General features: G+C 40.9%; 1 protein-coding gene across 1 annotated transcript in view; it reads right to left on the reverse strand.

The window, feature by feature from the left end:
* The window catches only part of rasgrp3 (RAS guanyl releasing protein 3 (calcium and DAG-regulated)), a 41573-nt gene extending 28362 nt beyond the window's left edge, over window positions 1-13211 (reverse strand). Inside the window, 5 exon segments of the mRNA XM_007898442.2 lie at window positions 985-1116; window positions 2814-2876; window positions 3771-3873; window positions 7764-7946; window positions 12962-13211. Coding sequence (XP_007896633.2) covers window positions 985-1116; window positions 2814-2876; window positions 3771-3873; window positions 7764-7833 — 368 coding nt within the window. The 5' untranslated portion in view covers window positions 7834-7946; window positions 12962-13211.
* Between the last annotated feature and the right edge of the window lie 12381 nt (window positions 13212-25592).

The following is a 25592-nucleotide window of genomic DNA, read 5'->3' on the forward strand; positions in this document are numbered from 1 at the left end:
TCCAAATGATCACTTCAGTGCGGTACTGGGGAGTGCTGCTTTAATGAAGATATTAAACAGGGGTTCCATCTACTTGTTTTCATAGATGGCAAAGGTGAAAAGAGGCGAGCTTCTGCTAGTGTTCAGGCCAACAGTCTTCAAAATATATTAATTATTCATCTCACAATTGCAAATTGACTGCTGGTTGTCAGTCCATACTATGACCTCAAAGTCCTGATGTGGATTCACAACCTTCTGGCCAATAGGCAAGAATGCTGCCAATCCAATATCTACAAATATTGCATTCAGCACAAACATCACCACTGGATTTAGATTTACATTACACTGTGAATTGTGTGATGAATTTCACCTGACCATCAAGGATCCATACTTCCTGGGTAAATAAAGAGACTATATCCCTCTCCATCTTTAAAACCCACCTTAAGATCTAGCTTTTCAACTGTGCCTTTAGTCATCTTTCTTCCTCCCCTATTCACTCAGATTCTCCTTCCTCTAGGGTGCCCAGTCAGCTGTGTATAGCACTTGAAAATGTCCTTCCAATGTGAAAGGCGCTATGTAAATATAAGGTGGTGTTGTTTTTGTATGTCATTTTGCCTGCCCACCTGACTATCAGGAATTGGATCCCAATAAATTAAATAAGCAAGTAACAAATATAATGGAAGCAATATAATATATACCAAGATAGGGACAAAACTGTTTTTGAATGCAATATAGAATAAATGGTGCACAGAGCATCTTTTTATGTTTCTGTGGATCTGTACTAACATTTTTTCTAGAAAGTAGATCAAGGTGAAACCAATTAGCTTCCCTGAATTTGGAATTTGAAGAATACCCACAAAGCTGCCCACTGAAGTAGTCTTAAGAGCTTTATGACACTCAGAGCTTTCCAGCCTCTCTCACATGGACATCTACTGCATCTCTGCATCCACCTCATCTGTCAATCGACCACATATTAACTCTGATGAAGAAAAGGGGGTTTCTTACATGCTTGAAATGTCAATCAGTTTGCTGTGTTCTTCATAACCGAGCTGGCTTGCCACTTCCCGAAACTCCTCTGTAAGGCGGACCAAACCGAGATCCAGATTAAACTCGGCAGGGAATTCAGAAATCCAGTACCTAGATATCAACAAGCACAAAGTGGATTACAATTGTAGCTTGAAACAGTCCCTGACAGGACATATGATAAGTTTACAAGAGAGAGATGGTCAATCTCTCTCAGGTTCCAAATTCCAACCTAAACTTATTGATGTTGAAACGACCATTCCTAATATTTATCATTTTCTTATTATTGGAAAACTTAATATATTCAGGATTTATCATTAGGAAATCTGAATACATAACATAAAGCAATTTACCCCCCAAACTGGGAGTGACAATTGGCAAATGGAATCTAGTTTGGAAAGACTTTGTTTTTGACCCCAAAGACAACAACTGAATACAGAATTACTTGATACAATTTTGAATTAATTAATATCAACAAATGAAGTGAAACTGACGCATTCATGTGAATACGATCATTATATGTCCTGGAAGTTTTCAGAAACAAATGTTATATTTTTGAATGGGAATGAAATGTATCAGAACATTCAATTGATTTTATGGTTGGGGCCATTTTTACAAAACCTTGTTATATATAAAAAGGCGGCTTTCAGGGATTTACATAGGACAGCACAGATGCAGGCCTTTTGGCCGAAATAGTCCATGCCGGTGTTTATACTCTAAGCGAGTCACAACCACTTCTTACTCCCCCCATACCCTTGTATTCACCTCTCTCTCCTCTCTCTCTCTCTCTCATGTGTATATGTTGCTTCCTCTTGAAGCAGATTGTACTATCTGCTTGAAACATCACTTTGGACAGTGAGTTCCACATTCAAGAAGTTCACAATACAAGGTGTCTGTTGATACTGGCTTCTTCAAGACTAAGCATACAAATCGACTGGAAATGGCGGTGTGCCTTACACCGATGCATATATCAATTCAAAGGTCCTCTGAGGCTCCGTTATTGATTCATAAGCTTCATAATCCAAAGCTAAGTGCTTTGATCCCAGATAATGAGATCCAAGTCACAGTCAAATAAAGAGAGCAAGCAATGGATATGGCAATATTTAAAAGGTATTTTAGTACCATTATCCTTGATTTGATCTTCTCATCCACCATCTCTACCCAAGAACCCAGGTGACTGGGCCTGCACCTAGACTTCTATTGCCAGAAGTCCATCACTGGTAAATGGAAACATTCCCTTTGGCTTTGATTTCCCATCTCAGGGTAGACGATGAGGGTATCTGTCCTTTAACTATTATCTCCCTGAAACAATATAGCTCAGATCGATAGAAAAGAGAGTTGCTAAGCACCAACTTGCATATAAGGAAACATCTTGCATATAAGGAAACATCTCCAAATGTTTTAAACAGAGATAGAGTGGGAACCTGAGCAGGGAGGGAGATGGTGGGTAGGGTGCATAGATGTAAGATGTCCTAAGTTGCAGTCAAAGAGGTAGATTTTTAGAAGGGTTTTGAAAATGGAGAGAAAGGGTATGAGATGGAGAAATTTAGTGAGATACTTTCAGACACTCCTCACAATCTGTCACACATTTCTGCGGGCTGATTTTGATTAAAGTTGATGAACAGCTTACTTATGTAGGATGGAGGTATTACACAGGACCCAACAAGAAAGGAATCAAAAGATCAAAGCTCCTCATATAAATGGTCCCATTAAAGTCACCCGAATCCCATATGAATAAAACAAAGAAGTACTTTCAATGGTGTAGGTGCTATATCAAATGCAAGGATTACTGTTATTATAGTTTCAGTTACCTCATTAATTGGCAGATTTTGAGTCGAAACGCATTGCAGTCTTCTCCGCAGGCGTCTCGGTACGTTTGAATGTTAAGGAAACGCCCTTTCACTCTGCTGAAACATTGTTATTTGACCCTTAGAACACTTGTGAAACCAGCTAATTATTTGATTCCAGCCACACATCAATGGCTTGAATAGCCAGACTGAGACCACAGCAGGTGAGGCCTTACAGGTGACATCGTTTTAACCTACGGTCAGCCAAGACATAATCCAACCTATCTCTAAAAACTGACAGTTCATGCCTCTGGAGGCAGCACCAATGACAGTGCAGAAACAAAAACTGTTATTTACACATTACTTACTTTTGTCAATATTTGTGAAATTTCAAAAGACTTAAAACTCAGATGGTCACAAAGAACTTATTATGCCGACACACTGCAACAGAAGATCCATTCATGTCATGTCAGCTGCTAAATCATCTTGTCAGTCAAATCTTGACTGGCATCTGATCTGGCTGAAAGGAAGTTTGACCATTCAGAAAATTATTTTTAAACTCTAAACTTTGAATTTTGATGAACATCCCATGATTTTAACATGTGAGCATTGATTTAGCTCCCTAAATGTCACTCCCTAGGCAACTGTGGCCTGCACATAAGAGCAAGCCTGAAATTCCTCAAGATCTTTAAGGCCATAGTATAAAAATATTAAGATTACCTGGAATTTTGGAAAACAGTTTTGAATTCAGTTTTAATTTGGAAGCTAATTTTCCGCAGTTCATTTTGGCACAATCTTTTTGGGTATTGTAGAAACTGACTTCCAAATTAAGACTGAATTTAAATCTGTTTTCCAAATTTTCACTTCCCTAAACCAGGAATGTTGAGGAATGTTGAATTGTAGCTTTCCAACTAACATAGCCACAGTAGAATTCAAACCACCAACCTTAGCACAATTTAAGATTAAAGACATAAAGGATATATTAGCTGAAGTTTTCCTGCTAATTCAGTGGACAGGAGGTACCATCGATGTATTAAGAGGACCATTCTGGGTAACTGGCTGTTCCGCAGCTCTCCTTCATTGTCTGAAAAAGATAAGCAATAATCTATTAAACACATTTATATTTGAAACATTCAACCCAATGTTTTAGGAGTAATTTCACAGATCCTCACCGCCCACACCTCATGTTCAGAGACATCTCAACTACTAATATCACAAAATATACAGTCAATTCACTTTATAGTATATTCTGTGAAGCGCTTTGAGATGTCTCGAAGACGTGATAAGAGGCTATACCAAATGCAAGGATTTTTATTATTATCGTCCACAAAGCAACAACAGCTTACGCTTATTCTGTTGCCTTTCAAGCAAAATTAACATACTAAAGGACTTTACATCATGTGCTGGATAATTGACTCCTGTGGTGCATTCCACTTGGAGTAATGTTTTCAATTTGTCTCCAACACTGCTATCAATTATAGAACAGTTCCATTCTCATGGCATCTCACACATGTCTGCAATACATCAGGGGTTATCCATTGTGTAGGTCACACAAGCTTCTCAATGTCAACCACTGAAATCAGCAAGTCTTTGTCTGAATACAGAATTCAATTCTATGCAGGTGCTGTCACAAGCTTTCCCCTTTTTTTTCCAATTGAACAACAACCATCCCTATGTTCCTACCTTGGACCCCTCTGCAAACCAGGCAAATTATTGGTAAGAGAAATGTCCTCCCTATCCTATTACATCCAGAGTGACCAATCTATTATTATAAACTTTAAGGGCATTAAAGATCCTAATAGCAACAACAACAACTTGGATTTATATAGCGCTCTCCACGCCGGACGGCGTCTCAGAGCGCTTCACAGTAATGGATCCCGGGGCTGAGCCAGGGGGAGGAAGGTGACCAAAGGTGTGATCATAGCATCATATCAAAGAGGAGCAGAGAGCTTTCCCAATATCCTAACCAGTATTACTCACTCATCCAAATGAATGAAGAACAGATTCTCTCATTATTGTTTGCAGAATGATGCTGGTGCATTTTGTACATAACAGTCTCTATACATCAAAGTAACTGTGTGTGGGAAGCACTTTGAGATGTTTTGATATAAGGTACTACATGAAATGCCAGTATTATTACTGATATCATTGGCTTCTGTGATACTAGAATAAGGAGGGGAAAATTTGTCAAAGTTTCTGCCCTTGTAGGAATGCTGATTCATGGGTTTCAGATGAGGCTTCGCTGCACTTGCCCAAGGTCAAATATCCTGCCAACAATCATTGTGCAGTCTTCCACAAGGGGACACAAACCCAAGCTGTGAAGAAGAAAGGTGAAGAGACAGCTTAATTCCTTTACATGAAGAACAGTGAATATGTGGAATGGACCAGATTGTCCAAATTGTGTCAGCAACATTAAAGAGGGATTATGGTTTCTATGCGGTGAAGAAAATTATTGAGATGCATATGAGAGATATGAGTTGTGTAAGATTTTTTTCCCCATTGGGACCTACCAGAATGTCCGCAATGGTCCTACACATTCATGTGTTCATATGTGAAAAGGGCAACTAGGATGGATTACAGGAGGACAGTGGTACCAGTGCGACTATACTCATTGGGGTAGAAATTCCCTTTGGGTTTTACAACAGCACAACATTTATATAGCGCCTTTCTCATCGGAAGGACATCCCAAAGAACTGAGTCTTTGGCTGATGAGATGTTAAAGCAAGGTCTTTCTTGGCTGTTCAAATGGACATTAAAGGTCATATAGTACGATATTGAAGAAGAGCAGAGGTTTCCTAGTATCTTGATTGGTATCAATTGTTCGATCAAATTTACAAATAACAGAGTAAACGGCAATCCCATAGTGACAGACATTGATGAGAGTAACACTAAATGGAATTTTGACCCAACAGTTGTGGAAGTCATTGAGTTCAGAGGAAAAGGAAAGAAATGTGGAGAAGACAATAAATGAAAACAGTTTTTGTGAACTTGTCCACAGCTGTTGATATATTTGTAAATAATATGTAATAATCCATGCATTTGTGTAGGGAATTATCATGTCATCGAGACATCTCAAAGCGCTTCACAGAATTCAAACTAGAAAGTATAGCGATTATGCATTCTGTAGGCATACATGCCAGCCAATTTACACATATCAATGTCAAACTGCCATGGATTGAATAACTAATTTTATGTGGGGAACTGTTAGCCAGGACACCGGGAGAAATTCCTTTCTCTTTTTGAATTGTGCTGTGGGATCTTTAACATCTCGAATGAATAGGCAGGCATGAACTTGGTTTAACATCTCGTCCGAAGGACAGCACTTCCAACAACGCAGCACAACCCCCGGCACTGGATTGGAGTGTTCGTCTAGACTGTGAGTTTCAAGTCCTGATATGGGGGCCACACATTGGGACTTGAAACTTGAACCCACATCTTCTTACTCAGGTGAGAATGCTACTATCTGAACCAGACTGACATGTGGATAAAAGTTACTTAAAATTATTTAAACAGAGGAGTATGCAACAGTGGGATTGACGCCCCGTTACAGCAGAAGTTTGTGAGCAGGTTGTTGTAGGATCTCGCTGTGACTGAGAACACTTGGATGAGTCAGCTCTGTCTCACTAATAGAAACAGCTGCAGGTTTGGCATCACATAACACAGCAGCTGCTGTGCAAATGTGGCATTTCCTGCATGGGGAGGGGGAGGGGGGGAGCGTAAAGTAAATCAGCAGATTATTAACCCCTTGAGACACTCTGTCACAGAAACAAGCAGTCTGAGCACAGACAGCAACGTTGTACAAAAATAATTCTTGCCTTTGATATTTCGGCTTTATCATACTGAAACATCTCAAAGTGCTTCAAACAATGAGTTACTTTGAAGCATTGTGATTGTTGTTCAAAGCACCAGAGTGAATGGGGAAATCAGAACTAAAATCACAAATTGATAGCTTTCACTGTTTTTTTCAGCAATGGGCCAGGCAGGGGCAGTACTGATGATAGCCAACCAGAGGAAGAAAAGAAATCAATCAGTGGTTATATCCAACACCCCTCCCTACATACACATTTCACTGAAAAGGCTTAATAGATGAGCTTGTTTATCGTTGGGGGGGCAGGGGGAGAGAAGATAAAGATTACCAAAAACACAGTCAAAGAGGTACGTCTTGAGACGTGCCTTAAACAAGGAGAGGGATATCCCAAGTTGGAGGGACTCTGGGATGGAGTTGCAGCGAGGAGGGGCAGAATAGCTGGAAACCCAATCGAGATAGATAGGGCTGGGGGCATGAAGCAGGTAGGTGCTCGCTATTAGGAAGAGACATGATGGGCTGAATGCTCTTCTTCTGTGCCATAAATTTCTATGATTCTAAGTACTGTCTGTCTAACAGTCTCCGAAAAATTTCCATCTACAAATTCCTAGCTATTAATTTCTGGTTACTAAATCACAGCCTCAATTTTTAAAAAAAATAAAATTTCTAATGCTGGATCAATTTTGCAACCATCTTGTCACAAGTCTAAATTTTCTACTTCAAGATTGAGAGAAGAAGGGATAATGATGCTCATTTATCGTCTCAGGCTTCATGAAAGCAACAATTGAAACCCACCCCCCTATACACACACACACACATACACAATGATTTTGTCCTAAGACCTATTCAAAAAATATTGACAGCTAACTTGGCTGTCAGGCGCTGCTGTCTTTTCTATTCTGGAGCCAGTGTTTGACAGGATGCCGATGGAATTAAGTCAGTGCCCTATTTTTAGCCTCCCACAAACACCGATCTTCTCGTATTTGGGAGCAACAGCACAGAGAAATCTTCGGGCCCATCCTTTAAACTGAAAAACAGTTGGAAACAGCCAGGTATTGACTGAGACATTAACAGCGTGACATTTCAGACAGTGTGATAATATCCCTGGTGGAGGCTATCACATGGAGTGTCCAATTTTTCACTTCATTCTGTGAATTCAGTACACTTACCTATCATGTCTATGCTGGCGTGCAACAGCTCAGACAGTGTGGCAGCTTTTCCTATGTGAATCGATCCCATGATCCTTTCGGGCTTGTCAAAGGGTCATGTGCATTTTGCAGAAGAGCATCTCAGCTTGCAGGCTGGGCTCATTAGTACGCAGGAGAAGAGCGTTCGGCCTCTTTAATAAATAACTGAAAAGGAAAAGGACAAACTTGTTATGGATATCTGACTCCTAAAGCCGCAATGTGTTCATTGATGGGGAATCATTATGAAAGAATGTATCTGTGTATCTGCCATTGCTTCTTTTCCATAAAAGTGCTGCTCTGGAGTGTGGATTTGTGAATTCTTTTAATTAGACTTCGATGGTTGGTGTAACAAATAAATGAGTTTTAAATAATATAATGACTCAAATATTTTGCTTCGCATACAGCACTCTGCCCGTCTGCTCCATGAGAAAGTAGATTACACATCCACATCCTATTTCAAAATATTGTTTTTCTGGCATCTTGAAGAGATTTATGAAAGTTTGCAATGTTCATCCCATCTTCCTGTCACTTTGAGGTTACCTGGGATGACTCGCCCCATCAGTACTCAAATCTGAGATCTAAGGTTTCAGTTGACTTTAGAAGGTTTGGGAAGAAGAAAAAAAGGACCTTTGCTGCAATCCTAAAGTAACAACAACAATAACTTGCACTTATATAGCACCCTTCACGTGGGTTAGCATCCCGGAGTGCTTGACAGTGGCGGAGTCTGACCCCGAGCCAGGGGGAGAGGGAGAGGGGAGGTGACCGTAAGCACAATCAAAAAGGAAGGTCTTTAGACAGTATTTGAAAGTGGGGAGGGAGGGGACAAGGTGGAGGGATTGAGGGAGAGAGTTCCAGAGCTTTGTGTCTTTGTGGCTGAAGGCACAGCCACTGATGATGGAACGGAGGGGATGAGGGACGAACAGGAGGCCGGAGCCAGCCGAGCATAGGCAGTGGGTGGGAATGGGTGGGTAAGCAAATCGGATTGGTAGGGAGGTGTGAGGGCATGAAAGGGATTTGAAAATGAGTGAGAGTATCTTGAAAAACACCATCTTAAAAAAACTACCTTGATTTTGGAGGTCCCCTGATGTCGGTTTCAAGTGAGATGAATCTCTGAAGTCCAGAGCCCAGGGAAAAGAGTCCCTGCTCCCAGTGACTAGTCTGTATCTCCAAGTCTTGCTGATGAGCCAGCCTGGCTGGTTTGTCATCAGCAATGCCCTGGAGTACTGTGGACCTGCCTAATTCAGGAACTGAACTACCGAGACTGCCACAGAGGGTTGACTCGATTCCAACATTCCGTTACCAGACATGTCACCTTGGAGCCAGTTCAGCTCCAAGATGACCCTATTTACCTCTCCCCCAAGTCACTAGTTGGTCATTTGACATCCAACAAGCACGGGTTTGAGTTCTCACTGGCTGGATGGTAGAAAGCTTCCTGGGGAGCAACACAGCTCAGCACAATATATGTGAGAGCATTGCCACCATCTTTCTGCCCACGGTCGGACACACATCCTTTCCAATTGAGTGATATTTCTACCAGTTGGAGGTGCAGAGCTTGAGCATCAGCTTCTTACCTCTCTGTAAACTAATCAAGGTGGATTCCAAGCCCTGTACAAATGTGTGTTCATGAAGTTGGACTCCAGGGAATGCTTTCCAGCATGTGTTGCCATGAGCCTCAGAGTTTTCTTATATGATGCCTTCAGTGTGGTGGGAGGATCCAAACATCTCACCTGAAGTATGGCACCTCCAACAATGCAGTGCTGCCTCAGGACTGCGTTGAAGTGTCAGCCCAGTCTGTGAGTTGAAGGTCCCGAGTTGGTGGGGTTTGAACCCCAAGTGCAATGGCACATCAAGACCCACCATGTTCTACTTTCTTGTAATCAGACCATGACACAGGGAGGGAGTAACAAGTGAGTTTTGATGAAACTCTAGAACATTCATGTGCCCATGCAGCCCCATGCCGGTCTACTCCTAACTCCTCCCAGCTTACAGGAGTCAGCTCCCTCTGCTGTTTGTGGCCCCTGAACTAACATAATAACAACATGCCATAGCAAAGTCTAGCAGTGGCAGCCGAGAAAGCAGTATTTACAGAATAATAGATTGTTTACTGCACAGAAGGAGACTATTCACCCCATCCTCTCTGCGCTGGCGCAAGTTCCCCCACTAGATCTATCTAAATTAATCCAATTACCCTGCTCTGTCCCTATACCCTTTGGTATCATTTTCCCTTTATCCAATTCTCTTTTAAATTCTATTATGGACTCAGATTCAGCAACAAAATTGGGTAAAATCTCTCTCTAACCCTTAGCATCGCACAAACCACCTAAGATCTCTCAATCTCAGAGTTCCAACACTTCTAGCTCTGTGATGCTTGTAGATGAAATCATAGGTAAAAGGAATAGTCACGTGAGGAACAACTTTAGGGAAAACCTAAAGTCAAAGACAATTAATCCAATTTTCAGTCCCATTCCCCTCTATAAAGATCACAAGTATCACATGAATAACTCACACTTCTGGTATAAGTGTGGTCAGTTTGCAGAAGAACTTTCTGAACTTTGGGAACGTCCCAACTTTTTCCTGATCATCACAAGTCTATGCCCATCAATATCCCAACAGTCGCACACATCAAAATGATTTGTGGATCTTGTACCCTCCTTACTGTCCCTATTCAGAAGGCGATGGAGAGGTAGTTTGAATGTAAAAAGGTTACTTCTTAAAGTTTCCTTTAAAATCATCCATAAAATCTCTTTTTGCCACTTTCCAGGTATCACAAAGGGTTTGCCCCCTCTCAATCCTTCGGCAGAGAGTTGAATGATGGTCTCCAGTCAGCTACCCAGCATGTTCTACAAGCAAGTCCTTGGAGAATTCAGGTTCCAAAGAAAATAATAATAATATGAAGAATCCTTACATTTGATATAGCGCCTTATCACATCTCAAAGCGCTTCATAGGATATATTGTAAAGTGCATTGACTGTATATTTTGTGGACGAAACGCAGCAGCCAATTGACCACTGTAATGTCCCACAAATAGCCGTGGATTGAGTGACCAATTTGTTTGTTTTTGAAGGGATTATTACACCCGGAAAGTGATCCGCCAATCAACTAACAACAGTTTAGGAACAGCATAACCTAGTGACAGGAATGCTTTTATGTAAGAATAGAGTGATAAGGTAAAACAGTATTTGATTAACAGGAATCAATAATACTGTAAAACTACTAACACTAACAGTGAGACACACTGATTTTGAACAGGATGGGCCTGTCCACCAGTCTGTCAGATTGCTTAAGCCCTGCCCGGCCTGCTCCACGATCCACCAACGGTTGGGACTTCAGCCTCTCTGCCTTCACCCTCTGGAACTCCATCCCACAGTCCCTTCACCTCGCCCCTTTGCTTTCCTCCTTGAGGGCACATATCAAGACCCTCTTCTTCAACCAGGCCTTCGGCCACCCTCCTACCCCTACCCCACTTGCCCTCCCCACCTCCTGATCCCAACCCCCAGCTCGGGTCCAAATCCCTGACTGTCCAGCGCCTTGGGACATCCACCCAATGTGAAAAATGCAAAACAAAATTTGAAGGAGGCAAGCAGGATGTCTCAAAGCTCTTCACAGGATTTTAATGAAAGTGCAGTGCCTGTGATTTGTGAGCGAATGTGGCAACCAATTTTGTGCACAGCAATGTTCCACAAACAGCCATGACATGAATGATCAATTTTTATCCGAGGGATTGTTGATCAGGACACACGGAGAAACTCACTTCTCTTTTCGAACAATGCCATGGAGTCCTGTAGCTCAGTGGTTAGAGTACTCTAACCAGCCTCGCTAGCGAAAGACCTGGGTTTGATTCCCGGCAGGACGAAATCTTGGCCAAGTTTTCTTACTCCACATGCTTGATAATAATCCCTCAAGAATAAAAAAGTAGTAAAAGTGTCCACTTCAATCCATGACTGTTTGCGGGACACTCCTGTGCTCAATTGGCTGCGTGTTTCACTCATAAATATACAGTCAATTCACTTTACAGTATATTCTGTGAAGCGTTTTGAGCTGTCTGGAAGAAGTGAAAAGCTCTGTATCAAATGCAAGGATTATTCAAATTCAAGATCCTCATCCTCACCTACAAGGTCATTCACGGCCTCGCTCCCTCCTACCTCTCTGACCTACTATCCCCCTACCTACCAGCCCGTACCCTCCGTTCCTTTGGCTCTGGTCTGCTCCACATCCCCCGCCCTAACCGCCCTACCATCGGTGGCCGGGCCTTCAGCCTCTCAGCCCCGAGGCTCTGGAACTCCATTCCCCAGTGCCTTCGCCTTGCTTCCTCCCTTTCCTCCTTCAAGGCCGGTCTAAGACCTTTCTCTTCAACCGTGCCTTCAGCTCCCCTCTCGACTCTCTACCCCCTCCTCACTCTCTCTCTTCCCTCCCCTCACCCTGAACATTTCCCCCTGCTCGGGTCCTGACCCAATTGTCCAGCGCCTTGGGATGTCCTCCCGACGTGAAAGGCGCTCTATAAATGCAATCTTGTTGTTGTTATTATTATTATGCCATGGGATTTTTATCCTTCACCTGAATATGCAGACAGGGCCTTGGTATAACGTTTCATCGAAAGAACACACCTCCAACAATAAAAAATAACCCCCTAATGAACTGTCAGCTTTAGACTATATGAGTTCCAGGTTCCAAAGTAGAGCTTGAACCCACAGCTTTCTGAATAGGAGGCGAGAATGCTACTCAGACAGATGCACAGTCTGCTTGCAAAGCAGTGGGGAGTGGAGTGGCAATAGAAGCAGGATAATAAATTTCCCCAAGGCTAGTTTTGCACTACAACTATAACATGATGGATGATCCAGTGGTGCACATTGTATGAAAGCCAGCCCAGGCGTTCTTCAATTCCACTGTCCAGCTGTTCTAGCAGCAGTGAGTCCGGTTTCCTACCATCTCCTTGTGTGTACTACCTCTCTGTGATATTCACACAACATAGACACAAAACACTGAGGATAAAACACAGGCTTATTTCAACTCACGATTGGCCAGTCTTTAACAATCAGAAGTCCCATGCGAATAACAACAGTACTTTTCATCAACTTGTGAAATCTTTTACACCTTGCCCCCACACAGCTTCAATAGCCTGTGAACTCGCAGTTATAATTAATAAATATCAACAGAAAAGTTTGTGAAAAGCACACACTCACCCAGTGTAAAGGATTGTTCTCTTTTCTGCTCCACAGCCCAGTACAGAAACATTATTTTGTAACTCCCTCATTTATATTGATACGTAGAAACCCATAGACCTTAAACTCCTTACGGAGGTTGCTAAGCTCCTGCATCATGTGATATCATGATTTAGGCATGTCAATTATCCCAGCTGAGTGAGTGAAGACGATCGCATTTATGCTTCAAATAGTTTGTGTGTGTGAGAGAGAGAGAGAGAGAGAGACAGCGAGCAAGAGAGAGAGAGAAGCCCACATGATGACTCATGCGCACTGATATCCCACAAGCAAAACAAAACAGAACATAAGCAGCACATACAGTAGGAAGAATGTCTTCCCACTGCCTTCCAAATTACAATCCAGCACAGTACCACAGAGGTACCTTGAGAACCTGGGGCTCCAGCAGTATGTAAATGATTAATCTCGCTCAAATTTCCTGCATTCAAGTAAAAGTTAGACACCGGTTATTTATACGCTACGTTTCAAATAAATGTCAACCCTCAGTGTGATCACAACAGCTTGGCTTCCCATCCCCCTCACACAGCTGGTAGACCAGCACAGTTTGAAGCACATTTTCTCCCGTTTCTTGTTTTCATAAGGAGTTTGCAACTCATTGACATTTTATTTACTCGAGTATTGAAAGAGTAACTAATGGCTCCTGTAATAGTACAGTGCAACACAATTTAGCAACTTTCACGTCAGGAAAACGTCTCAAAGAGCTTGACAGTTCTGGCTGGGTGCCTGAGCTGGGAGGATAGTGAGGAGGGGGAAAGATGACCGAAAATGCAGTCAAAGAGGTATGTTTTGAGACGTGCCTTGAACGGGAGGGGAAGCAACAAGTCAGAGCGACTCCTGGATGTAGTTCCAGAAAGCAAGGGCAGAATGGCTGAAATAGTAATAATAATTTTTGCATTTAATGTAGCACCAATAATGATAAAAATATTTCAAGGAGCTTCACAAAGTTTTTTTCTTAAGTGTGGCGACTATATTTATGGGCAAACATTGCACAATGCTTACTTCATAAACTCTTAGTCTCATAGTAGTAGCGGCTCTGGTTGTTATGAAGGACATTCATTGCCAAATACCTAGGGCACGCAATACAATAAGCTACAAATAATGAATATCTGTCACAGGAATTCATGGCTTGTTTGTACAGGTCACAAGACTAAATGCCTTGAGGTTTTATTTCTGTGCATGGATGTCAAATGCTATTTTTGTGCTTTGGTTGATCATATTGCTGCTTTGCAGACTGAAATTTGACTTACAAACAGAGTTTTAAATGAATTAAACCATTGTCATGCTCTCATTTATCTCCTAGTTGTGGAATAATACCTAAAATAAACCTAATTGCTCTATTGGCCTTTTTTGTATTCCGCTGTGTTTTGCAATGATGTGATGTAGTAACTGTTACACTAGGAATTTATTAAACTTTTATTAAACAGGAACCAAACCATTCCCTAGTCGTTAACAGCAAATGATTTTCCTGTGAATGTACAGTAAACGTCACATAATCCGTATCAGTTGGGACCATACATTTAATGTGACTTATGCAAAGTATAAGTTATGTGAAAATAATAGGAAATTCTATGGGACTTGGACAGATGTACGACTTAGGCAATTATACAGATTAGATTTATGCAAGTTTTACTGTACATCACTGCTGTTATTTTATAACACTTGGAGAACAAGGCTGTTGTTTGAGATAATCCAAGATTTTCATTCTTGGAAAGATTCTTCCAGCACCACTATAGTATTTTTATTCTGGGACAAGATTAAAAATGTGATGTCTGATAGGCAATGTTTCACTCATCTCAAGGCACTGACCTCTCTCTGTAACCAACATTTTTGGCATTTTCTGTTTTAATGATATTGAGGGCTAAAATGCAGTGATTTCTAACAAGTTTCCTTAACAAGGATTCTATGTGGCAATGACTTCCTTACAGTAAAGGTAAGTCCACTGATCCATCCTGTGGGAGCTCCATTCCAGAAGTAGGTTGCATTGGAGGAAATCCCATGGCTTGGAGTGATGTATTTCCAGTTAGCAGAGGAATCCTTAGCTGCTACTCTGATTTCTTGTTATAATAATCATTAATTTGGTACAGTGCCTTTCATGTCAGGAGGATGTCTCAAAGCACTGAACACAATTTACTGTAAAGTGGAGCTACTGTATTTTGTGGACAAAAGCGGCATCCACATTGTGCACAGCAATGTCCCATCAAGAGTCATTGATGAAGCCCATTAAAAAATTGCATCACTTTAGACTTCACTACAATAAATATCAATACTCCTCACTGGTTTACACTGCGGAGTTTCAAAACTTTGGCCAAGCATTCGCGTAATTACGCAGGATGAGGAACTTGACCTTCTCAGAAAGAAGACAATTCCCGTATTAGGTAATAATGTATGTGAGTATTTTCTCCATCTACCAACCTTTCCCTTCCCTCCCACAGACAATTTAAAACTATAAAAAGCACTTGCATTCAGAAACGTTAACCATTTCAACCTTAAACATGCTGATTATTTCCTGGTTGCTCAACCTATATACACAAAGACATTACAATGGCCCTCCGTACCTATATTGAGAGAGAATTGGAAAAGGGAAACCTGTAGCTTGTATCGTGTTTACTTACAAATATCTTGTATCTTGTTCACTTATTTCCCTCCTCACCTCCTTCAGCTACCTCTTCACCCACTTGACCTTCCACTCCAGCTCAGGTAGCATGCCAGCAGTGTTAAGCACGTTTCGGCATTGTCCTGAAGTGAACGGCATTATATAAATGTAAATGATATTGAATTGTAAGTGCACAGTCACTACATTCAACAGAAAAATCTATGATGCACTTTGAGACATTTTGACTTAATAATAATCCTTGCATTTGATATAGCGTCCACAATGTTGAGAATGTCTCAGTGCTTCATAAAGTTTCTGTGATGGTGCATTTGTAGGCGAATAAGGTTCTATGTCGAATGCAAGGATTATTATTGTGTTATCATTTCCGATAATCAGCAATCTTTATTGATCAGGACATCATTTCACAACATCAGTAAAATTAAGAAAACTGAACTGAGCTCAGATATATCATGATTTGGAAAAAAATACAGGTTTAGTTAAGGGTGCAGTAACTCTCGAGTTGATAAGGTATATTAAGTATTGCAGACATCAGAGCTATTTATCTACCTACCAACTTTATTTTTGACCTGGGGGTTTCCTTTTACTGGTGCAGAAATAGCTGGGGCCACATTTTTGCTCTCAGCAAGTGATAATGAGCTACAATATTCAAATAACAGGGTGACACAGGACAGCTGGATTACCCAGCACTAAGGAGGGCTGCTTTCTACCTTTGAAAAATAAATCTGTCAAGGACAAAACTCCAGATGTGCCAGAGAGGACTCAGCCCAAGTAACACAGAAGAACTGAGTATTAAGGTCAACTGTTAGGGAGAAGGAAACAAAGACTGATCGGGATGGGTAGATAGAACCACAGAGATGACTTGGGTTATTCTAGTTTATGATACATTTATATTGGGCCTATCATATTCCAGGCAGGTCAGGGCGAAACCTTGGGCAAGTTTCCTTACTCCACATGCCTAATAATAATCCCTCCAAAACCAAAAACAATAATAAATTGGTCATTTTCATCTACGACTGTCTGTGGGACATTGCTGTGCGCAATTGGCTGCCGCGTTCGCCCACAAATATACAGTCAATTCACTTTACAGTGTGTTCTGTGAAGTGCTTTGGGACGTCCTCCCGACGTGAAAAGCGCTATATCAAAATGCAAGGATTATTATTATTATATTGGGAGGATGTCTCAAAGAGCTTCTTTTGTACTGGATGCAGTTGGAAGCTGAGGGAAGGAGGGAGGGGAAAATTGACTGAAAGCACAGTGTAAAAGATATGTTTTCAGATGTGCCTTAAAGAAGGGAGGGAGGGAACAAGGTTATACCTTTAGTTGTTGGACTCCAATTTATGATACACGGATGGGAAGCACCAGCTGTGATTTTTGATTGCGACTTACAGAAGCCATGTGTCAACTGAGCATCATCTCTGAAAGCCGACAAAGTGTGTGGAAAGACTGGAGAGTGAAACACGTGGTTGGCGTTTTGCTGTCTGGCTTTTGTTCACAGTTTACCTGAGTTCGGAAATCAGTTAGTGATTTCCAAATAATGTAAATTGCAGGACAAAACTGAAGTCACAATGAATCCTTCCCATCCTGTTGTGAATATCACAAATTATACTGCAAGAGATAATATCACCAGAGTTAACAGTTTTACCTGACTAGTTTCACTATATAAGACATTCTTAAGCACTTCAAAATCTGGACTTGATTTAGTTGCCTGTTCTAATCACTGTAATATTGTGTGGAGAGCTTTATAGCTCAATCAGTGATATCAATTTCCAAATATTGGGTGCAAAATTCCATCGAGTCCTAGCCTGGAAGTCCATTTAGTATTAAAATGTAAGATTGCAGAAATTGTGAATTGAATTACTCTCAGTTAAATTTGCATACTGTTGAACACTGATGGTGGGTTTTTGAATGGGTCAGACACTCGACTGACTAAAAAACAAAATGCTCACTTAGCTAAGGACCCAATTAAGCTCTTGTCCTTTAAACCTGTATCACCAACCTAGTGGTCTTGACCAGCAGTTTGCCAAAGTAAATCTGGATTCCAGTTTAAAAGGTGCAAAATCAACCAGGAAAGATGTCTCTGTGTTAGTAAGTAATGGCGTTGCTGTAGAACTACTTAACAGCTCTTAGACCTTATGCTCAACAAACACTCTGTATTCTGTTTGCAATTGTTAGTTAGGGTCGGAACATTTTTTATTGCTGACCCTTAGCACTACCTTTTTTGGCTTTCATTCATGAATAAATCCTGCACATCTGAACAACAATGTACTCTTATGTTTCAGAGGCACTTCTGGCATCTGACATAATCCTGCTTGCAAGTGGAGGAAGAATCTATTGGTTCCCAGGTTGCAGGCACTCCAACAATTCAATAAGATCTTAATAAGATTTGGTCAACCAGAGAGGAGCACGAGGTCAACAAAAGCTGCTGTGTGCAACTAATAGACTTGCAGTTGTGCCAGCAGTGGTTTAACACCCACTGGGCTGCCAGGTCTCTGGTTGTACTTATAATAATAGTGATAATAATCTTTACATTTGGTATAGCACTTTTCGCATCGGGAGGACATCTCAAAGAGCTTCACAGAACATACTGTAAAATGTAATATGTGTTTTGTCAGCAAAAGTGACATCCAATTTGCACACGCAATGTCCCACAAACAGCCATGAAGTGAATGATCAATTCCTATCTGGGGGAATGTTAATCAAGACACTGGGAGAAATTCCCTTCTCTTTTCTAACAGTGCCATGGGATCTTTAACGCCCACCTCAACAGGCAAATGGGACTTTACTTTCATGTCTCATTCGAAGGACGGCCCAACCCACAATGTAACTGTCTCCCCCAATACGGCAGTGGAATGTCATTTTAGACAGTGTGAGATCAAAGTCCCAATGTGGAGTTTGAACCTACAACCTTCTGACTCAGAGGTGAGTGCGCTACCACTGAGCCAGGCTGGCACTATACACAACCACGTTAAAGGATGCACATGCCACCAATGGAACTATTACATTTTTGAAGACTCCTGTATCTGCCATCATCTGCCAGGTCTGGAAAATAGAGGGCAATTCTTGTCCAACTGGACCATCTTACTTGTTAGGGCTTTGGCTTGCAGGGTTAATAGGATGTGAGTGCCCCCTGTGTCTCATCTGCTCATTCAAGTCCTGCTGACGAGCCAGGCTGGCTGGTCTCAGCACAGTGCCTTGGAGGGCTATGGACCTCCCTAAGTCCTGTTGATGCTGCAATAATACACATAGTCACATCACTTTACATCCTGTGAAGCACTTTGTCACGTCTCAATGGCGTGATAAGATAATAATAATCCTTGCATTTGATTTAATGCCATATAACATCTTTGAGACATCTCAAAGGGCTTCATAGAATATATTGTAAAGTGAACAGATTGTATATTTTTGCAGCAAAATGCAGCAGCTAATGGCGCACGGCAATGCTAAATCAAATACAAGCATATTATAAATAATCTTGCCACAAAGAAGGTGAATTCTAGTTTCAATAAAAGTCTTCTAAAACGAATAAGAAACAAAAACGTGAAGAAAACAAGAAAAGCATAACAATGGGAGTGACTGTAGTCCAATCAGTGCAGTGGTTTCCCTTCTAGCTCTTTGGTCCCATTCCAAGTTTTCAAAACCTTGACCTCATCTGCGCGCGAATGGAGCTAGGGTAAACAACATCCAAGACTTTGGTAGTTTCACCATATATTCCCTGAATCATAGAATCCCAGCTTTAGCTGCTTGCTGCTGGTGCAAGAATCCAACTGATGCACACTAATAATAATCCTTGGATTTGAAATAGCACTTTTCATGTCTTCTAGACGTCTCAAAGTGGGTCACAGTAGATACTGCAAAGTGAATTCTGTATATTTGTGGGCGAAACGTAGCAGCCAATTGCACACAGCAGTGTCCCACAAACAGTTGTTGATTGAGTGATTAGGTTAGGGTTTTTTTTAAGAAGGGATTATTACCCCCCGGAAAAGGGATCCACCAATTGACTAGCAATCACGTATACCTACTTACTGCTAGGTAAACAGTCATGTGGAATAAGGAAACATGCCTAAGGTTGCTTTAACCACTAAGCCTCAGGACTCCACGCAACCCCACACATCCATTAATACCATACAGCGTACCTCCCATTAATACCACACAGCCCACACCCAGTTAATAGGACACAGTCCCCACACCCCATTAATACCACACAGCCAAACACCCCATGAATAATATTAACAATCCTTGCATTTGTGGAGTCCTGTAGCTCAGTGGGTGGAGTCCTGTAGCTCAGTGGTTAGAGTGGTTTTCAAGCGAGAGACCTGAGTTCAATTCCAGGCAGGGCGAAACCTTGGGCAAGTTTCCTTACTCCACACAGAGCCTAATAATAATCCCTCCAAAACCAAAACTAGTAATAAATTGGTCATTTTCAATCCATGACTGTTTGTGGGACATTGTTGTGCGCAATTGGCTGCCGCGTTCGCCCACAAATATACAGTTAATTCACTTTACAGTGTGTTCTGTGAAGCGCTTTGGGACGTCCTCCCAACGTGAAAAGCGCTATATCAAATGCAAGGATTATTATTATATTATTTGATATAGGGCCCACCTTAACTCATCTTGGAGATGCCTCAAAACACGTCACAGAATATATTGTAAAAGGTAGTGGATTGAGTGACCAAATTATTATTTAATTTTTTTTAAGGGATTATTACCCCCGGAAAAGCAATCCGCCAATCGACTACTAACTGGCCCATACTTACTGTGGGTAAAAAGAGTCGTTTGGACTAAGTAATATTATTTTACATGAAGGATGCTATATAAATGCAAGTTGATGCTGTTGCCTTTTTCTCTGCCATATACTCTCTCCCACTGTTATTTTTTTCAACTCTGCCCTTCTTTCAGCTCTTTCACTCTGTCTCACTTTTGTTTTCTCCTACTCCGCCTCACTCTCTACTGGCATATATGTCTATCTCTTTCTTTCTCACACATCCCGCCTCTCTCTCTATCTATATATATATATATTCTATACGTATGTCTCTCTCTCCACATTCTATAATTGTATTATACATATAAAAACTTACTTTCACTACAGCAAAGTTGTGCAAAGTTGCTCACAAGATTGCTAAGAGGTGCCAATAACTTCTTTAGCAATGATATGAATACACACAACATTTTACATGTGCATAAACACATTTCATTTTCTGAGCCCAATGTGGACAATCGAGCATGCAAATAATTGGCATTCTGCTGTCTGAACAACAAGAACAATTTATTTTTCCTTTTACGATGATATCCTATTTTCTCTCTGGTTGAAGTTCAAGTCAAGAGTAGTTATCAGACATAAAGTTAATGCTGGCCGATAAAAGAAATGTTCTACTAGCCAAGTGCAAGTCATTTTTGTATCAATTTGCAGCACTGATATCCTAACATACAGTCATTTGTTTTAACATACTTTGCATACAAGCCACGAGCCAAATAAGAAAGAGCAATTAGTTTATGTCTAGCGTTGATTGAATGTTGACCTAACAGTTGCTTACCTTTACCTTCAAAGTAGTGTTAATCTAGTTTGCTTAGCTGCAGTATTCAGTGCACATATCACATTATTTCTTTCCATCCGTAAGACACTGCAATGTCAAACAACAGCTGCTTCCTAGGACTTTATATCTACATGATTTTGAAGGAACAACATCCATCTACATTGGCGTACCCAGAACAAAATTTAGGCATGTAAATCTTGTAAAAATGCCTAACCTTTTAAAGCATTTTTCATGTTCTCATTAACCATTGAAAAAAATCTGAATCAAAACATTGATTTTGGGAAATAACTGTGAATGTAGAGATGTTCTTGGTGTTCCCCCTATTGACCAAACGTCATGTCTCCATCATGTGCATTCATAATTTATTGATAGCCCCATTCACCGCTGTAACTCTGAATAGAACATGTTGTCCTTGAGCTGGGAACTCAGGGTGAAGATATGTCCAGATGCATCAGAGAAGACAAGATCACAGGAGTTTGGATGAAAAAGGCCCTTCAATCCAGTCGATCTCAACTTTCTGGAGAAACAGCTTCACTTTACTTTGTAATTGCAACAGACAGTAAAGCAAATATCTGAGCATATTCTATCATTCATATAAAATGTGCTATTCCACTAATCCAGAATCCAATATCGCTGCAGTTCAAACCATGTTATACAGTCTCTAGATTCCAAAAGAGAACAAACCTTTCCCCACTAACTCTACATATAGATATCACCCAGAACCACACAGGTAGGAGGGTTTTTAAAAATGTAGCCAATCCCAGAATTCATATGACATTAAACTGTTCTTGAAATGTTTCCTTTTCATACCCAAAACATATCTTGCCCAAAGAGTTAAAGTTCTATAGAATTAACATTGTACCATGCAATATTACTAATATATATCACTGGTGATAATATCACAAGTCTAATTTTTGCCCCTATTTACAGTAGTTCTTTCAGTTTCAGTGAAATAGAAAAATGTCTAGAGAACATTGCATTGCTGGTGAATTGACTTGAGGATTAAGGGAAAAACTTTCCTCTTACTGAAGGTAAAAACTCAGGTATGGTCCTGGCCAACAATCCTCCAGGTAAAATTGGTCATTCACTACATGGCTGTTTGTGGGACATTGCTGTGTGCAAATTAGCAACTGTGTTTGCTTTACAGTAAAATCCTGTGAAGCTCTTTGAGTTGTTTTGAAGATATCAAATGCAAAGATCTGTATTATTATTATTATTATAGCTTATCTTAAAGTGAAAGTGAAGGGAAAGTGAAGACAATCTAAAAAAAAACACAGAAGGCATCCTCATACTCCAAGAGGCTAAGCTAAGCTACTGTTCAACCATGTCCTTGCCATGTCCTAAAGCAAGATGACACATTATGAATAAAAATAAATTATTACACATAGCTTATACTGGCTGTAAGTCATTTCTGCAGGCAGCATTTTATGTGCATAAAAATTCACGTATAGGATACCCAAAGTATGAAATGAAGATTAGATTGTTAAGGGTCACTGACATAGCTTTGGGCACCAAAAAGGTTTTGGAGGATCCTATACATGGCAGCAATTCATCTGTTGGTCCTCTGTAGTTTGGACAATATATGCAAGGAACCGTTTTTTTCTTATTTCAATTCATGAAAAAGATCTAAGTCTCTTGTTAGCCAATACAGCCATTTTGCTGGAAAACCTAAGATGCTGCAGAATTGCGGAAAGTTCTAGACATTAATTTCGACTGGAAACCAGATTTACACAGTTCTTTCAGCAGTACCAGCTTCTAAGGTAAGACTGAAATTAAGAATGTTCCACAATTCTGCACGATCACAAATTTTAAGACCATAAGGTCTTTGTAAGCTAAGACTATCTGGATTTTTTCCCCCCTCCCCCCAGTGTTATGTTCAAGCAAAGAAACTGTGCAAGCAAGGAGGCCTTTAGCAAAACGTCACAGTTACCATGGGACATCACACCTCAAAAGAAGCAATGGGCAAATTAACTACATAATATTGTAAAGGGTTTGACTCAGGTGAATGGATGTTTACAATAATACAATGAAGGGATAAGGTACTTTGCACGTAATAATGTAATAATATTATCACAGTAAGTCAAAAAAATTACAAAGCAAATCTATGTGATTACTGGAAACATTTTGCAGCTCCTGGGAAGGAGTGGTGGTGGGGGCGGAAATCAGGTGTTGGTTTTGTTCTGACGAAAGGTCATCAACCTAAAACTTTAACCCACTTTCCTCTCTCCATAGATGCTGCCTGACCTACTGAGTGTTCTCAGCGATTTCTGTTTTTTTTGTTGGCTTTTTTCAGTTATTCCAAATAAAAAAGCAACTTTTCTGACAATTTGTTAGACTGGAGTCCAACTGAAGTGTCAGATCTCTTTAAATGTCTATGTCATTGGTTCACTCAGTCTGAGCACAGCTGGGCTTGTAACATTCCACCTCTTGGAACTGGGTAAAGCAGCATTATTCATGCGGTGAGAGATTGCAGCTGCTCAACGAGCAGTCAATGCCAAGGACCAAGTGCTTAGGAACATCAGGGAAATTCAAGGTCAGCTCAAGGAAATCAAACATACTTTTATTTCCTCAACTCGAAAATATTATGAATCCTCTGACAACAGCACCTAATTTTATCAACATTTTCCTTAACCACGAACCTAAAGCAAAACCCAGCAAGAGAGTCAGGGTTCAAGCACTTTAATAACACATACTTGCCAGGATTCAGAATTACTGCTAGCACACTAGAGCATGACCAGCAGATTCAGCAAAAGAGCAGTGACAGATGATTTCCCATGCGCCTTAAGTCAATGTCAATCAACAAATACAGGAAGGTCACCGCTTTGGCTCTTTTTGCATAAACTGCCTCTGGAAGGCATTTGAGTGCACAGCAGTGTGTCCTAATACTAAACCTAGTCTTAGCCCGTAAGACCATTTTGTCTTAAAAAAAATTACATTCCTTAGAATTACGGACAATTCTTTAATTCAGTCTAAATTTGGGAGCTGCTTTGTCCACAGTTCCTAAAAAGAACGGAATAGTGGGGTAATTTCATCTGGGTCTAAGAGTTTCTTTATTTATGCAGCATTTCAGAGTGTCCAGAATTTGACAAACTCTTCAATAGAATCTCAAACCAGGTTTCTGTAGTTATTAAAATAACTAAGAGTAAATCTAGACCCTGGTGGAATTTCTCCCCACTGGTTTGGCTGGACAGAGGGAAAATAGACTGCCTGGTATGCTATTCAGCTAAACAGACTGAATGATCCCATTTCAATCACAGTTCTGTGCTGAGTTAGTTGATCTCGCCCATAACCATACAGCCAATTCACTTTACAGTGTATTCTGTGAAGCGCATTGAGACCACTAGAAGACTTGTAAAGTGCTATATCAAATGCAAGAATTATTATTATCTCACAGTAGGTTGGGTCACTGTGGTTGGACTTGAGTGCCTCTGCTCTGGTGCGGCAAATTCAACCATGGCTCTTCTTCTTTGGTTCCCACTCACGCTGCAGTGACTGTGCAGGATGTTGCACGTGGAAGTGTATGAACAATGCCTTTGGATCATTAATGTCCACTTAAAAACAGGAAGAGGGGACCTCAGTTTAACATTTTATCCAAGGAACTACATATTCAACAATGCAGAGCTCTCCCAGTCTTACCTCAGAGTGTCAGTCTGGTCTATGAGCTCCAATCCCAACATGCAGCTTGAGCCTACAATCTTATAATAATATAATCCTTGCATTTGGTATAGCACCTTTCACATCAGGAGGACATCCCAAAGTGCTTTTCAGGATTTACTGTGAAGTGGTATGGCTATGGTTTTCTAGGTGAATGCGACAGGCCAATTGCGCACAGCAATGTCCCACAAAGGCCATGAAGTGAGTGACCAAATTTTATTTGGGGAAATTGTTAGCCAGGAAACCGGGAGAAACTCCCTTCTCATTTTGAAAATTGCCACGGGATCATTAATGTTCACCTGAACAGGCAGACAGGACCTCGGTTTAGTGTCTCATCTGAAGAACAGCACTTCCAACAATGCAGCACAGCCCCAGCACTGCATTAGTGTGTCAGCTTAACCTATGTAAATTCCAGGTTCTGACAACGGACTTGAATCCACAACCCTCTGACCCAGAGGTGAGAGTGCTTCCACTGAGCCAGGCTGACACAAAATATTCCAGCCCAGATGCAAAAGGACGATCAACTGAACTTAATAGTGCTAACTCCCCCTCTATAGAAGAGTGGTGATCAGGGGCTCATCTCAATTAGATAGTTTTTGAGAACTGAAGTTAAACTGAACTTAGCCTGTGCTATTTATTACTCTTTCCCTGAAAGCGAAACCACTCGTTATTACAACAAGCATCACAGCATGCTCGTTGCTGAAACGTGCTGTTCAAATGGCTCCTGACTGCTTTATTTAGATTATCAGCCCTGCAGCAGCACAGCTACAAATACAAACAGCTGCTAAGTACAAAT

The sequence above is a fragment of the Callorhinchus milii genome, unplaced genomic scaffold (genome assembly GCF_018977255.1).
Source record: "Callorhinchus milii isolate IMCB2004 unplaced genomic scaffold, IMCB_Cmil_1.0 Scaffold3, whole genome shotgun sequence".
NCBI classification, from domain to species: Eukaryota; Metazoa; Chordata; class Chondrichthyes; order Chimaeriformes; family Callorhinchidae; genus Callorhinchus; species Callorhinchus milii.